General features: G+C 37.9%; 1 protein-coding gene across 1 annotated transcript in view; it reads right to left on the bottom strand.

Annotated features, from left to right (window-relative positions):
• The window catches only part of erf (Ets2 repressor factor), a 53,004-nt gene that overhangs the window by 5,414 nt on the left and 32,667 nt on the right, over positions 1-14,923 (bottom strand). The window contains exons 2-4 of the mRNA XM_007253096.4: positions 9,852-10,086; positions 4,714-4,829; positions 612-1,531 (exon numbers count right to left, since the gene is read on the bottom strand). Coding sequence (XP_007253158.3) covers positions 612-1,531; positions 4,714-4,829; positions 9,852-10,086 — 1,271 coding nt within the window. The remainder of the gene's footprint in view (positions 1-611; positions 1,532-4,713; positions 4,830-9,851; positions 10,087-14,923) is intronic.

Below are 14,923 nucleotides of genomic sequence, written 5' to 3'. Positions count from 1 at the left end.
ATGGAGGAAATTTTTACAGCTGTACATGTTTATCCTAAGCTATATCGGAATGTAAGAACTTTTGATGTATATATCAGACATTTAGGGCCCTATTTTAGTGATCTAGAGGTGAGACATTAACTGTGGACTGCACAGACTAATTTAGGTAATAAACCAATCAGCTTGTCTGTCTTGTCAGCTCGTCATTCCCTGCGGCATTTCCTTGTGTTGCCAAGATAGCAATTAATGTTTGACTGCTGACTGTAGTCTGGGTTTTAATCAGTCAGTGGGGCACCTGTGTTTTCCGTTGCCAAAATAGCAATACACCAGAAACACACCTCACTTCCGGACCACCATCCCCATCAGCAGATATATTCACAAACTCCATTGCTATTAAAGCAAAAGGCGTGAAAAGTTTGTAAAATGTCCTTAAATATCATGATATAGTATTTTTGTTACCATATTACCAGCACCATCAACACGTAACTACGTACACCAAGGGAAGTGGTTATACTGTTCATATCGATATCAAAATATTATTGTATTGACTTTAATTAAGAAATATTTAATGATAGGAATGTTCCCGCTATATTAAAACAAAAACTTTTTTAAAGGATCTAATAAATACAGACCTTGATCTTTGGTGGCCCTCCTGAGCTACTGTTCATCAGTCCAGATGAGGCACAGTTAGAACCCTGACTGGAGGAGGAGCCTAGTCCTGAGGAGGTGATTGAGGGGGCGTGTCCTGCTCCGGCAGCCAGCGGGCCTTCTCTCTGCTTGCGTCCAAGTGGCGGAGGCTGCAGCTTGAACTTGAAAGGCGAGAGGTGAGGGTCCTCGGACTGGTGATGGTGTATGGGATGGGTGGGGAGGTGTGGAGCCGCCGCGGAGCCTCCTATCCCCTTGTCCGGGCGCTGAGGCTGAGGGATGACTATGTTGGGGTAGTGAAGGAAGGCGCGGGGGCTCAGGTGGTAGTTGTAGACGCTCTGGGTGTGAGCCTGCAGGTAGCGCTTCATGTCCTCTGGATTGAAGGAGAAATGAGAGCCCAGCATTGGAGACAGGGAGGGGGATGGGGTGTAAGGCAGGTGTGAAGTAGGGGTCATAGACAAAGCTGGAGAGAGAGGTGGAGCCAGCAGACCTCCAGGACCTGGTAGAGGGGACACAGGGAAGGGAGAGAGGGGCTCAGGGTGCACCCTGTGTGGGGGTGCGTGGGGGCCTCCACGTGGCATCCCCGGTGGGTTGGGAGGGGCACCGTAGACACGGAAGAGGGAATCATGGGAGAGGCGAGGGTGAAGGAGGTTTCTGAAGGCACGGTCGGCTGGGCGCTCATCACCTGCAGCTAAACCAGCTTCTTCCAGCTCGGAGTTGGTGGAGGTGCCGTCGCTGCAGTCGGAGACGGAGCCGCGGGCCATGCGACGAGCAACGGCGCTGAAGACACCTGGACTGCGCAGCTCCTCGCTGGGGGAGAGCACATCTGACGGCGTGGATGGAGGGAAACGGAAATGAGTGCCCACTCCAGAGGGGACAGGGGGAGCACTTTGGGGAACCCCTGAGCCTAATGAGAAAAAACAAAGGGAAAAAAAAGAACAAAGCATGTGTGTTAAAAGTGAAAGTCATGGACATTTGATCCAAGTAAGCTTTGGTTTCACACTGTTCACACTGTGAGTCTCATTTCCAAATCAGACCCCCTTTGCATGCAAAATGCAGCCAAATCACTCAGATCCCCATCTGATTCCTTTTAATTGTTGTTCCTAGATAAGGTTTAATCTACAGTTACATTAGATACAGACACCTATACTGCTGCATAATTTCCAATAAAATCTATAAAATGGTTCATGATACCTTTCATGCCTTTTATTTTGGTACAAATTAATCTAATAAACCTCAATGTCCAGACCTAATAAACTCCCATGAGATTCATTTTAGTTGTTTCTAAACAAGGTTTAATCAACAGTTACAGCAGATACAGCCACCCATACTACTGAATACTACATGTGAAGGTGAGGGAGTCAGATTTGACAACACAGATTCTTATTCTTTCAGTCGTTGAATGGTTGATGATAGCCTAACAAAAGACCAATACAATCTGTAAATATAGCCGCAAGCGGCAATCATCGGGTTCAAGCACCAACTTGCACAATGGTGCCTACTGGAGCATTGAATGGTGATGTGTAAGAAGGTCTAATATGATTGGAGATGCCCTGTCACATTTAGAAATTATCAAGTTTTTCACCTGTTATTAATGTTGAGCAGAGGCCTTTCAACCTGATCAGTGCTTAAATTCACATGTAAATCTAGTGAACTTTGTAGGATATTCATTAAGTGAGTTAGAACTAGTCAAAAGGTGTCTACATGTTATTGGTATTGATCAGGTGGCTTCAACCAGAATGTTCACAAAGTGGTATTCAGATTGACCTTTGAACCTTTGCAGAACAAGCTGAAATGTTTGACCAAACAAGTTTGAATTAACACAAAGGAGTGAATGTTCTGATATGACATGTAATTACGAAGTTATTATAAATCTAGTTCTGAATTAAATGGCGCTTCATCAAGCACCAACTAGCACAATGGTGCCTACTAGAGCATAGGATGGTGATGTGTAAGAAGGTCTAACACAATTGGAGACATTCTGTCACATTTAAAATGATCAAAAGTCTTTCACCTGTTATTAATGTTGAGAAGAGGCACAAAGGAGTGAATGTTCTGATATGACATGTAATGTCAAGTTATTCTTAATCTAGTTCTGTATTAAATGGCGCTTCATCAGAGTGATATTGTACAGAGGTCTTTAACATTGTGAGATTACAGCAAATACTGCAGAGTTACAGCAATTTAGGTTAGAAATTCCAAGGACGCACAGATTGCTTGATGCCTGGAGAGTATTGTATGTGAAATTTTCACAAATGTTTTTAATGAACATTTACCTAGAGACTCTACAGTGTGCAGCAAGACTGAAATGGAGGTGATAGGCCAAATATCCAGAGAGTAGTTTCAATATAGCTATTTTCAAACAATTAGCAATTATGAATGAACAAAGCACTTTTTAAACATAGTTGTATTGAGAAATTTGTCAGAGCCACTGTACTAAATATGGCAAAAACAATTAGATGTCAAAATAGTACAGCATGATTGACATATACTCGTTTTTTTGGAACAGCGCCCCCCAGTGGGCAGATTGTTTCAGCACTTTGCAGGTCACTACAGTGTCTCCACCTGAACATAACTGCCAAATATCATCCAGATTGGGCAACATTCAGCCTGCCAAAATGTCTGCTGAATGCTGATTGGCTGATGGTGTTCAGCCATGTTGATTGATTAAGTTGCCCTTTGAACATCCTTTAGAGGCTGTATGATAGATTCTGCATGCAAAGTTTCAACTTGCTAGGTTGCACGGTTGCTGAGAAACAGTGCTCCAAATTTACCTCTTGAAGTGAATGGGGCATATATCCGGAAGGACTAATTTGCATATGGCGGCCAAATTGTTTACATATTTCAACTTTTTCTTAATGAATATTGAAGCGCATGCTCTCACGAGTGTTTTGATACCAAACATGCCAGGATTGGTCAAAATTCCTAGGACTAGTTTGCAAAAGTAGGTTTTGCATATTATGCAAATTAGCACAAAATCTATATAGACGGAAGTGCATGGTCCAAATTGGAAAGTTGTTGGTATTGACCCAAGGAATCCATCAAAAAAAGAATTTTGAATGTAGGTTTTATGGTTTTTGAGTTATTGAGAAAATTGTGAAAAATGAATTTCCTTGTTTATAGCGCCACCACGTGACCAATCGGTGCCATTTTTGTTGTCCACCGAGATGCACTGATCCTACATCTACCTACCAAGTTTCATTTCTCTATGACTTACGGTTTAGGCTGCACAACTGTTTTTTCAGGAGAAAAAGAATAATAATAATAATAATAATAATAATAAGAAGAAGAAAAATCTTAGCAAAAACAATAGGGTTCTACGCACCTTCGGTGCTTGAACCCTAAAAATGTTTGGTCAACCAAGGCTTTTGTTTCATATGTTATATATTTCACACAGCAGTTTAGTGAGTATACAAAAGAACTTTACCTATGTTGTATACACAAACCTATGTGGGCTTTGTCTTGCTATAGTTAATACTGGTTCGTTTTTAGGATGTCTGTCTGGTTAGTCACCTTTTCAGGTGTTGTACCAAATCAGACGCCTCTGCATGCAACCATATTGTGCAGCCAAATGACTGTAACTGATTCTTTTTATTTGTTTTCTTACAGTCCTGTCTGGACCTTTCACCCCTTTATTCGAGTTCAGACTAACCTATTATGTCCGAAAGTCCAGAACAAACAAGTTTCCCATTCGATTTCTTTCATTTGTTTCTAAATAAGCTTTGATCTACAGTTATAGTAGGTACATGCACCTATACGACTGCATTACGCATGTAAATGGGACTTAAGATTTCAGCACAATATACATTCTTTTTTTTCCTGTTGTTAAATGGTTGATAATAGCCTGCCTGAATTCCTGTATTTGGTCCAAAAGTCCAATTGAATCTATAACGTCTTTGGTCGTTTTTCTGGATCATGGTTTATGGTACCTTTTATTTTGGTTAAAACTAAACTAGTCCAAAAGTCTGGAGCAAACAAAGTAGGCTGAATTACAACACCCTTATACACACTATAGTTATTAGGGACAACCTTATATTGAATTATTCCTACAATACAGCATATAATTGACCAAACCAGTGGTTTATTTACCTGCAGATCCCATGTCTATGAATGGATAGTTGACCAGCACCAGCTTGTTGAAGTTGAACTTGTAAGTGAATCTCTTCCCCTTGGTCTTGTGCAGGATCCTTTTGTTGTAGTAGTATCTGGGGAGAAGAAGTAGTGTTGGCATGGTTACACATCTATGAAGGCCTAGAATCTAAATTCAGTAAGCTTCACCGCACTTGGCTGCAAGTTTCTTAACCTGGCCAGCGTTAGAAGCAAAAAGTCAGAAACGACACCAGACACGCTGATCAGTGGGGTAATAAACAAACAGTCCATCTATCAGCACTGTCCAGGAAGAAAGTATAAAGTATAGTTATCATGAGACTTCCTTCACACAAACACAACGACTCCGCTTACATCTAGTCACTTTTTGCATCTTGAGTGTCTTCGTTACGTCAGGATGACGTCAAGCTGCGTAAATGGATCTTGGGTGTGTTCACACTTGCATGTTTAAAGAGTTACAAATCCTAAAACTCAAATTACATTTGAACAATACGTAATAGCAGTGTAAACACATCTATCTTCATCTATTCAACACACCAAGACTCATTAAACAACTCAACTCTTTCCGGCAGAACCAGAACACCATTAATAATTGGCATGCAATAAGCTAATTTGCATAGTATGTCCCACACAACAGCTGGATTTAAGTCTGACTAAACCAGAAAGGCAGCTGACTAACACGTGTAAAGTAGGGATGCAATGGTATGAGATCTTCACGGTATGATAACCATCTAAACAAATTTAAATAGTGCCGTAAAAAAGTATTTGGCCCCTTATGGATTTCGTTTGTTTTTGCTTTTGAGTCATACTGATATTTTTCCGATTAACAAACTATAAAATCAGATATAGATAACCTTGGTAAACATAAAAAGCACTTTTTAAATGAAAATTGTATTTATTTAAAGGTAAAAAAAAAACAAAAAAACTCCCAAACCAATCTAGCTCTGTATGGAAAAGTGTTTTCCCCCTAAATCTAATAACTTGGTTGTGCGGTTGTGCCAGCCTTGGCACAGCAATTTAATCAGGCTTTGACTAGGACAATCCAAAATCTTCATTTTTCGGAGGTGGACTTGTTTGTGTGCTTTGGATCATTGTCCTGCTGCAGAACCCAAGTACGCTTCAGCTTGAGGTTACAAACAGATGGCCAGGCATTCTCTTTCAGGATTGTCTGGTAAACAGCTAAATTTGTGGTTACATCTATTACAGCAAGTTGTCCAGATCTTGAAGCAGCAAAGCAGCCTTAGACCATCACACTACCACCACCATGATTTACGTTCAGTATGAAATTATGTGCTATCAACTAATCCGGACCAGAGAAACAAACTACAGACGTGAAAACGGCCCACGTCTCCCCAGTTTGACTTTATACTCATTAGTCCATGTAATGGTGCGAATCAAATGAATAGGGGAAATCTGCGGTGAAGGTATTGATTGTCAAATACACCAATAAATTGAATAATTTCTATTTAATCGTCTTCCGCAACAGATACTGTTAATTTTGATAAAGAATTTCTTGCAAAATATTAGGAATCACAATGTTGCTATTGTGGGCAAGGTATTGTGCTTATATCATATCATATGAGGTCCTTTGTAATTTCCAGCCCTAATACAGTACAAATCCGTAATTTAACTAAAGGTACTCAAGACGTATCCTTGAGGTCATCACCTCAGTTACAAGACAGAGATAGCTGTGTACCATTTTATACAAGCGTTTAAACACAATAAACCAAATATGTAACCCTAGTGTAATATGTAAATATGTAATCCACATTATTGTATGTGGCTTAAACCTTACAAGGATACCGTACAGACACTAGTAGCATGAAATGAGCAGGTGCAAAACAGGGTCAACTCAGGGTGATCTCTCCCGTTAACTCTTGAGTATTAAGGTCACACGCTTCCCTTGCTGTTAGCAGCTATGAAAGTTCAACTATCCTCCTCTTCCAAGCCTAAAGGAGCATTCTCTGCTTCAGCTGAGAGACGGTTAGCTGAGAACAGGCTGACCCACCTACCAGGCTGAAATGAACTCTTTTTATTCAGCACGAACTCCATTTATATGAGAATCAAAACATGGGTTGTAACGGATGCATGCAGCACAAAAAACCTACTGAAACAGAGGGGGGGGGAAATATGTGGAAATGTTTAGGTCACACTATACAATTTGCTGTGCCCTCCTACATTGTTGCTGAGGTCTTTACATCCTTTCTCTTCCCAACTTTTGTCTGAAAGCAAAAGCAAACTAATAGATGGCCATTGATTATAGGAACATAGATACTTTGGGATTCAATAAAAAAAAGAAAGTCCCTTATAGTTTTTCTTGAGATTAAAACGTTCATAAGGCACTGAATTGCATGTGTGTACGTATATACATGTGTATATGATGTGTTTGTGTTTATTCTCCTAGTGTTAAAGGCAGCAGAGAGAACATACTGTTCACAGACCGAGTGAGAACAGAGTAAAGGGCGCGCATGTGCACGCACACACACACATGGTCAAACATGCTGAGGCACACAGAAACATACTCTTTGAAGTGCATTTGAACTCACTTCAAAAAAAAGGACAAAGAGCTCAAGCATGTCTCTGTTCACACACACGTGTGTGTGTGCGCGTGTGTGTGTGTGCGCGTGCACACATATGTATGTGCTGCTGTACCACATTTACTAGCAAATGTACTGGATACAGAGCTCACACAGCCTGAAAAATCACTTCATCCCTTTCCATTTCTTCAATGGAGGAACTTCACGGTTACCAAAAACAGATCAGGTGTAAATTCATATTTTAAACTGATACAAATTCTCTCAAATCAATAATATAAAAGGGTGAAAAAGTGATCTGAACATCTAAACACTTTTTTTTGCCTCATCATCAATCTGCTCCCCAGTGGCCATGAGCCAGGAGTTCTATTATATAGAGCATACAACAGCTGTATATACTGCAGTATTCTGTTGTTCAGCAATATATACTATGATCTTATATAGAATTTTTAACAGATTTTTCCTGGAGTTCAATGATTCATTAAAAATAAAAAAAAACATGCTAGTTTTGGTTTTGCATTACCAGTCCTGTTATGCTAATTTTTAAGGAAAAAAACAAACAAACAAAAGAAACTGAATTTATAGTCACGCTTATACAATTTTACAGAAAAATTATTATTATTATTATTATTTTAATGTTATGAAACATGTTTAGGGAAAATCTTAAGAAAACCCAGGGACTAGTTTAAAATGTGATTTCTTTTTTTTACTTTGATAAACAGCAGCAAAACAGAATTGTATTAGCAAAATTGTCAAGCTTAGTGCGCTGTATAACAGTATAGAACACATTTTAGCACAAAGTAAAGAGAAGGACTTGGTCATACATAGTGAGGCACAATTGGGGGGAAAAAAAATAAACATTGATGTATTTTAATGTTCTGGCTGTTCTGCAATATATTTTGGGCTCAATTTGACTCCAGAAAATTTAAACATGTTAGCACATTTCATCTGTCACGCATTTTATGTTTCTTTGTTAAGCCATCAGTGGTTCTCGCATTATTCCTTGTATTTTGCTGCTAGATTAGGGCCTTTAAGAGACTTAAAATTATAAAATTATAAAAGATCACAATATTATCTACAATATAACACAAAAGAAATTGCATTTCTTATGATTTATACAGCGAAAACAGCCATGGGTAAAAGTGACCAGTTATAAAGAACAATGGTATATACAAAATGTGTACAGGACATTGGAAATATATAATTAAAAAGGTCAATAAATATAAAGCACAAAATCATGCCAAACTACTTTTTTCTGTTCTGAAAATTCTCTCATAATCATGGGGCCAAACACTGCACATCCCCCCCCCCAAAAAAAAACATATGTATGAGAATGTTAAAATGTGCATATATGAGAGAGAGAGAGGGAGAGAGAGAGAGAGAGGGAGAGAAAGAGAGGGAGAGAGAGGGGAGGGGGGTTCTCTGCTCCTTAGTCCTCTGAAACTCCGGTACCATATGATAAAAAGCTGCCGGCTCGACATCATAACTATAATTCTCTTGATTGATCAACCCTCCCACCTCTTTGAAAAAGGGAAGGAGTTCTCAGAAGCAGAGGAAGTGCGCTGATGCGATTTGATTATTATGGGATGGCAAGGACAGGTTCAGCGAGTTTGAGTGGGCATTTGGTGTTACCATGGAGACTAGTGCAAAGACCTGAATAACATGTAGACATTCAGAAGGACTGCAGTACAGAGAGAGAGAGAGAGAGAGAGAGAGAGAGAGAACAGTGAATGTGGACAAAGAAAAAAAAAAGATCTGAAAGAATTGGAGGAAGAGTCTGAGGTAGGAAAAGTACAAAACAAGGTAAACAAGTAAAAGAAATCATATAGTAAAATGTAAACCACATGGAATTCATTACTTCATTACATACAGTACTTCATTAGTGTAGTGAGAACTGTATGTGTCTGATAGAATCTCTCTATGTGAAAAGACAACTGTGGATAATGTGGGGACCTGATTTGCCAGAATTTCCCCAAAGTAATACGCGAATATAGCTTTATAAAAAGGTTTTGATCTAAATGTTTGATGCGTCATGCTGTCTGACATTCCCTAAGTGAAGAGAGCTCTTATACCAGAGAGTTTATACCATTGAATGCATTCTCATGACCACTGCTGATCTTCTGTAGGGGTGTGGTTAACTTAGCAAGTTCAGTTTGATCAAAATGAGCACTGGTGTATCTGCATTTCTTTCCTCTGCAAGGTTCAAACCTTCCTGCAGAATAAACAAGAGGACCACTTCTAAACAAACTGCGGAGTGCTTCAACTGAAGCATGAATGCGACCTAGACCAAAGATGTCTAAATAATCCAAACAAAGGATAAACTGTCACCTCTTCTCTGCAGAACCGCTTCGGAACATGCAAACTCATCCTTTTCAGTTTTGACATGTGGACACTTTTGTTTTATCATCTCCTTCTGAGCTCTGACTCGGGTAAGACACACATGACGTCATTACTTGAAGGCATAATATTCTCCATATACACATTTATATACACAAGTATCTTTCAGTCTTTAAGAACCAAATGACAAACTTATCCAAAGCGAGGTAGAGAGATAGATCATAACAGATAGATTTAATCCATCGTTACCTGAGTGCTCGGCTGAGCTTGTCGTAGTTCATCTGCGGTTTGCACTTGCGGGCACCCCATAGTCGCGCCACCTCATCTGGATCCTTGATGACAAACTCGCCGTAGTCACCCTGCCAGGCGATGACATCGTGGTACTCCTCTTTCCTCAGCAGCTCCAGAATAAAATGCCAGAGCTGGATCTGTCTGGAGCCGGGGCTCGACTCCGGCTTGTAGGCCCAGTCTGGAAAGGCAAACCCTGGAAGACACAAGATGACAGTTAAAAACATTAGTTTGGTGCAGAGATGTAATTATGTAATGTAATGTAAAGTAGAACTACTTTATAACTGTACTTAAGTACTAAAATTGCTGTAACTGTATCTACTGGAGTATTATTTTTTTTTCCTACTTCCACTTTTATTTTATTACATATTTTCCATGAATTTAATACTTTTATTTTATTTTATTTATGAGCTGGATCGTTACAATTATAAAAATGCTAGGAATCATTCCAAACCCACATTATCACTGCTGTAACAGAGTGGTAGATGCTCTTAAAAGAAGACCACGCTGCTCCTGTTCTGCCTTTTGCCCTGCTAACTTTCCACTGCTGTCTGTAATAACTACATAGTACAGTACTGTACTTTTACTTTCAGTACTTCAGTACTACATTTTACAATACACTACTTGCGATAATTACTTACAAAAAAAATTGAATATTGTAGTACATAAGAGTGGGGCTTAAAGAACACTTAAACTTGTACTCAAGTCTGTATCTTTAGTGCTTTATACATCTGGTTACATTGAATTGAACTAATTAAGTAAGTCATAGTGCTGGGCGATATGGGAAAAATCATATATCACGATATGGAATTTTTTATATCACGATAACGATATATATCATATCATGATTATACCACATTTAAGTATGTTTTCAGTTATTCTTCAAAAAATATGACAAAATAATATCATTGCCAACTTTATTTCAAAGTGACAATAAACCAAACTTTCACAAAATGAGAATTACTACCTTTTAGTGCAGCAATATATATGTATCAAATGAAAACAGATAGACGCAGTAGCTAATTTTTTTCAAGAGAACAATTCGTCTCCATTGTTCAGCTCTCATGAGTTTAATAACGTAAAGCATGTGGCAAACCGGCATCCGCGCGTGTCCGTCAAATAATGTACAATAAAGCAGCGTCATGTCACAAAACCACATTATGAAGCTTTTTTATGAAGATTACTTTATCACTTATATAAACCGAGTTTATGCTAAGTGACCATGCCAATATGGTAAGCTAAGGTAAGTAGCACGATACACACTTCACGATCATCCCCACGATATCTATCGTCATATCGCACAGCACTCGTAAGCCAGCAGCAAATGTACCAAATATACCAATACTTTTTATTTTATTGATTAAATATCTGAGTAGGTAAATCAACTAATATCTAGAAAACAAAGTTACCAGAAAGTAACTACAAAGCAAATGATTTCAGTTCTCTCTTTCAAAAGATTACTGAACTGGACTGGACTGGACACAGGTGGTCATGCACGTTCGGAATCCCATTAGATCTCTCAATATACTCACAACAGCAAAGGTTAGCACACAAATCAGTTAACAGAACAGAAAAAAAACATTTCAGAGAACGTTCTTGTGTGACTGCTGGTGTTGAAATGATGGTCGTTGAGGGAACAGACTTCAAACTTTGTCACCAACAATACTAAGCATGTGTATAGGTAAAAATGTACAAAATCTGATCTGATCGCCTATGTATCTGATATGAGCCATATATTAAAGTGAAACAAATCAAATTTAAAAACAGCATGATTCTGATGTGTCACATTAAAAAAAAAAAAAAAAAAAATCACGAGTCACTTCAGCCTGATAATGTAGAGAACAGCACAACGACAGACATAATGCTATGTTTAGGCACTAATATCACTCAGTAACAGACCTTTTTTTCCCACCCTAATAATCATTTATTTGAAACCTGGTGTCTATCACAATAGTTCATAAACCAGCCAATGAAACATTAGCGTAGCCCCGCCCACTGGACTGGGAAAAAAAGAAATCAGCAACTCAGACTCAGAAGAATTATAAAATAAAATCTAATACAAAATAAGACATACAGATAGCTTTACATTCTAAACAATATACACAGTACACTCAATAACTACATAACTTACACTATAGACAAATATTGCACAGAACAAATACTGCACAGATGTGGATAAGCAGATATCTAGAGTGTGTGTGGAAGTGAGGCAATAGTCCAGTAGGTGACAGAAGAACTAGGAGTGAGTTAGTGCAGGTAAGGAATGAGTTGAGTGGGAAGTGGGAAGTGCAGGGGGCAGAACGCTGCATAATATGGGAAAGTCTGATAGATGCAGTGTAAAGTGAAGTGCAGGATGCAGAGTTTAAAAAATATTTAGTGAATGGTATTTATTTTAATATAGATTTTATAATAGGATAGTACTGTCTTATTTTGTGTGCATTACACCCATAAAACAGCATTTTTATATTTTTCCATTTTACTGGAACATAATTCATGTCTGAAAGGTTAAATACTTCATTTAAACTCTGATACATTGGAACTATTTAATTTACTCTCAAGTGATTTTTTTGTGTGATTTTAACATTGCTCATCATCTTGCTTTTTATTCTTTTTTTATTAGGAATAAAAACAAACTAATTGCTAATCCTGATATTGCCATTTTGTCCTACATTATTTCCATGAAACCTAGCCATAATTAAGTCTAGTTTTACACACTTAATAGAACTGATGTAATTCACTTAGATTTATTAACAAATTAAAGCATGAGTCTGTATTTATCTATTTTTCTTGTTATGTAGTCATGAACTCAGCATCCTTGAAGCTGCAGTCAAAACAAAGTTTTAGCCCACACCCACACAGAGGTAGCAGTGTGTGTGTGTGTGTGTGTGTGAGAGAGAGCAAGAACACGACTGTGTGTTTAAAACTTATAATAGACTAAATACTTCAAGTGGAAGGTCATACTGAGCTTGGAGTGTCAAATTCACTGCATGGCACTTCATGAGGTTTTATACAAGCCACAAAATAAGTATCAGATCCAAACACAATATATGCATATACAGAAAAAAGCCCAGTGTAGGTTTACTGGTATAGTCATGGTTATAACAATATCATTTATGACTAGTGTTGTAATGATTCCAAAATTATGATACCTGCCTATACCAATCTCAATACTGGAACAATATCAAGAGAAAAACTTAAAACATCAAAATTAATAGAATATCTAACATAAAGCTACTTTTTTATTAATAATAAAATTACAAAATGTAAGGAATGGAAAAAGTATGTATGTAATGGAAAATAAGGCATTTAAAAGCTGAGGGACATTTAAACTAGAGGCGGGCGATATGGCCCTAAAATAATATCACAATATTTTATGGTATTTTTACGATAACGATACTCTTGGCCATATAAATTCATGTTTTTTTTTTCAGGAATACACTACTGCAATAAAATGAATTTTTTATTTTATTATTGCATACGATTTATGTCACACCCCTACCTGAGATATTAAAAAATACAAGAATTTGATCAGATTCGTAACAGAATTCCCATATATCCAGGATTAAAGTAAAATAAACGACACTGTACAGATATAATCTGTCTCTAGTAGATATATAATGGAAAATGAGAACAGTGTGAATTTTCCTTTTGCTAAAAACAGCAAAAAAAAAAAAAAAAAAAGTAGTACCCTGATGTGATAATTAGCGGTGGGTGATATGGCACGTTATTTTTTGGGGTATAATATTGTTCATGATATTCAAAAATGTTGGCGATATTATTGCGTACGATACGATATGGCAAACCCCTAATTTAAACTTTAAGATCTGCTGATATTTTGTGAATGATCTGTTTGTAATCTGTTCGGTTTAGGAGGAACGCTTTGAGGAACTTACACGATGGTTTGAGTGTATAGTCGACTTCTTTTCACGAATCAAATGCAAATTCGAATGAACCATTCCAAACATTGTTTACAAGCCTATGTTTGTGATCGATATCACGCTCTGACCTCGTGTAGTTCTACACAGCCACAGGGAAACTTAAGAGATGACACACGTCTCCAACGAGCACATTACTGCAGCAATAAGGAGCTGTGATTCATAAAAGTTAATTGTTCATTTGTTTTTGGCTTCACACATCCGGCCGCTTTAAACGACTGCAATTATTTTTCCCTAATGTCTGCATAGGAAGTGATGCTCTGCGCTGATGATGCTGACGATGATGCTAAAGAGATAATGTCCTTGTGATGCACTCCCACTTGATTCTCAAGACCTCATAGATAGTGAGAATCATATTCTAAAGTGTTTTTTTTTGTACCATAGCACAAATATGACGTAAATATGGATTCCTTTGAAGCTATTTTATTGAAGGTGGAGATTATTGCAGTTGATCATCTGTGTGCGATTTAGTTTCTCGAAAAGGAAATAAATTGTGTGCATGGAAATGGTTTGGTTACTGAGGGGAACATTGTAATTAAATGTTGCAGTACAACAACTTTATTTCCCCATCTCAAACAATAAACTCCAGTGAAGAGTGCAACAGTCTTACTGCATTTATAAATACAATAAATATATACTACATATATACACAGTTTCTGTGTGTACTATTTACATACAGAGATTTCAGCATTTTTGACATTACAAATAAATACTGACAGCTTTACATTATACTTTACGGTTTTAATTATACAAGTTTCCATTTTACTCAAGTGCATAGAGATATGATGCTATTTTTCCATCATTTAATGACAGATCTGTCTTTCAGTTGTGAGGAAATATAACAGATACATTCTCTGTGACAAGCTTGCACATAGTATCCAGATTTTTTCTCCCAATTTGGCTATCCAATTGTCCCACCCCTTTGTGCATCCCCATCACCAGTGGCGCCAGTGACCCTAAGTGGTTGTGGAAGAGCACATGCCTCCTCAAACATATGTGAAGTCACCAGTCTTCACCTTCTCCTTTTAAACTGTTAATTAGGACATACAAGGATTTTGCATAACATACACTACATTGCCAAAAGTATTGTTCCCCCAT

This window comes from Astyanax mexicanus, chromosome 3 (genome assembly GCF_023375975.1).
Source record: "Astyanax mexicanus isolate ESR-SI-001 chromosome 3, AstMex3_surface, whole genome shotgun sequence".
Lineage (NCBI taxonomy): Eukaryota > Metazoa > Chordata > Actinopteri > Characiformes > Acestrorhamphidae > Astyanax > Astyanax mexicanus.
Note: the sequence above shows the minus strand (reverse complement) of the source record. Positions and strands in the feature narration are given on the sequence as shown.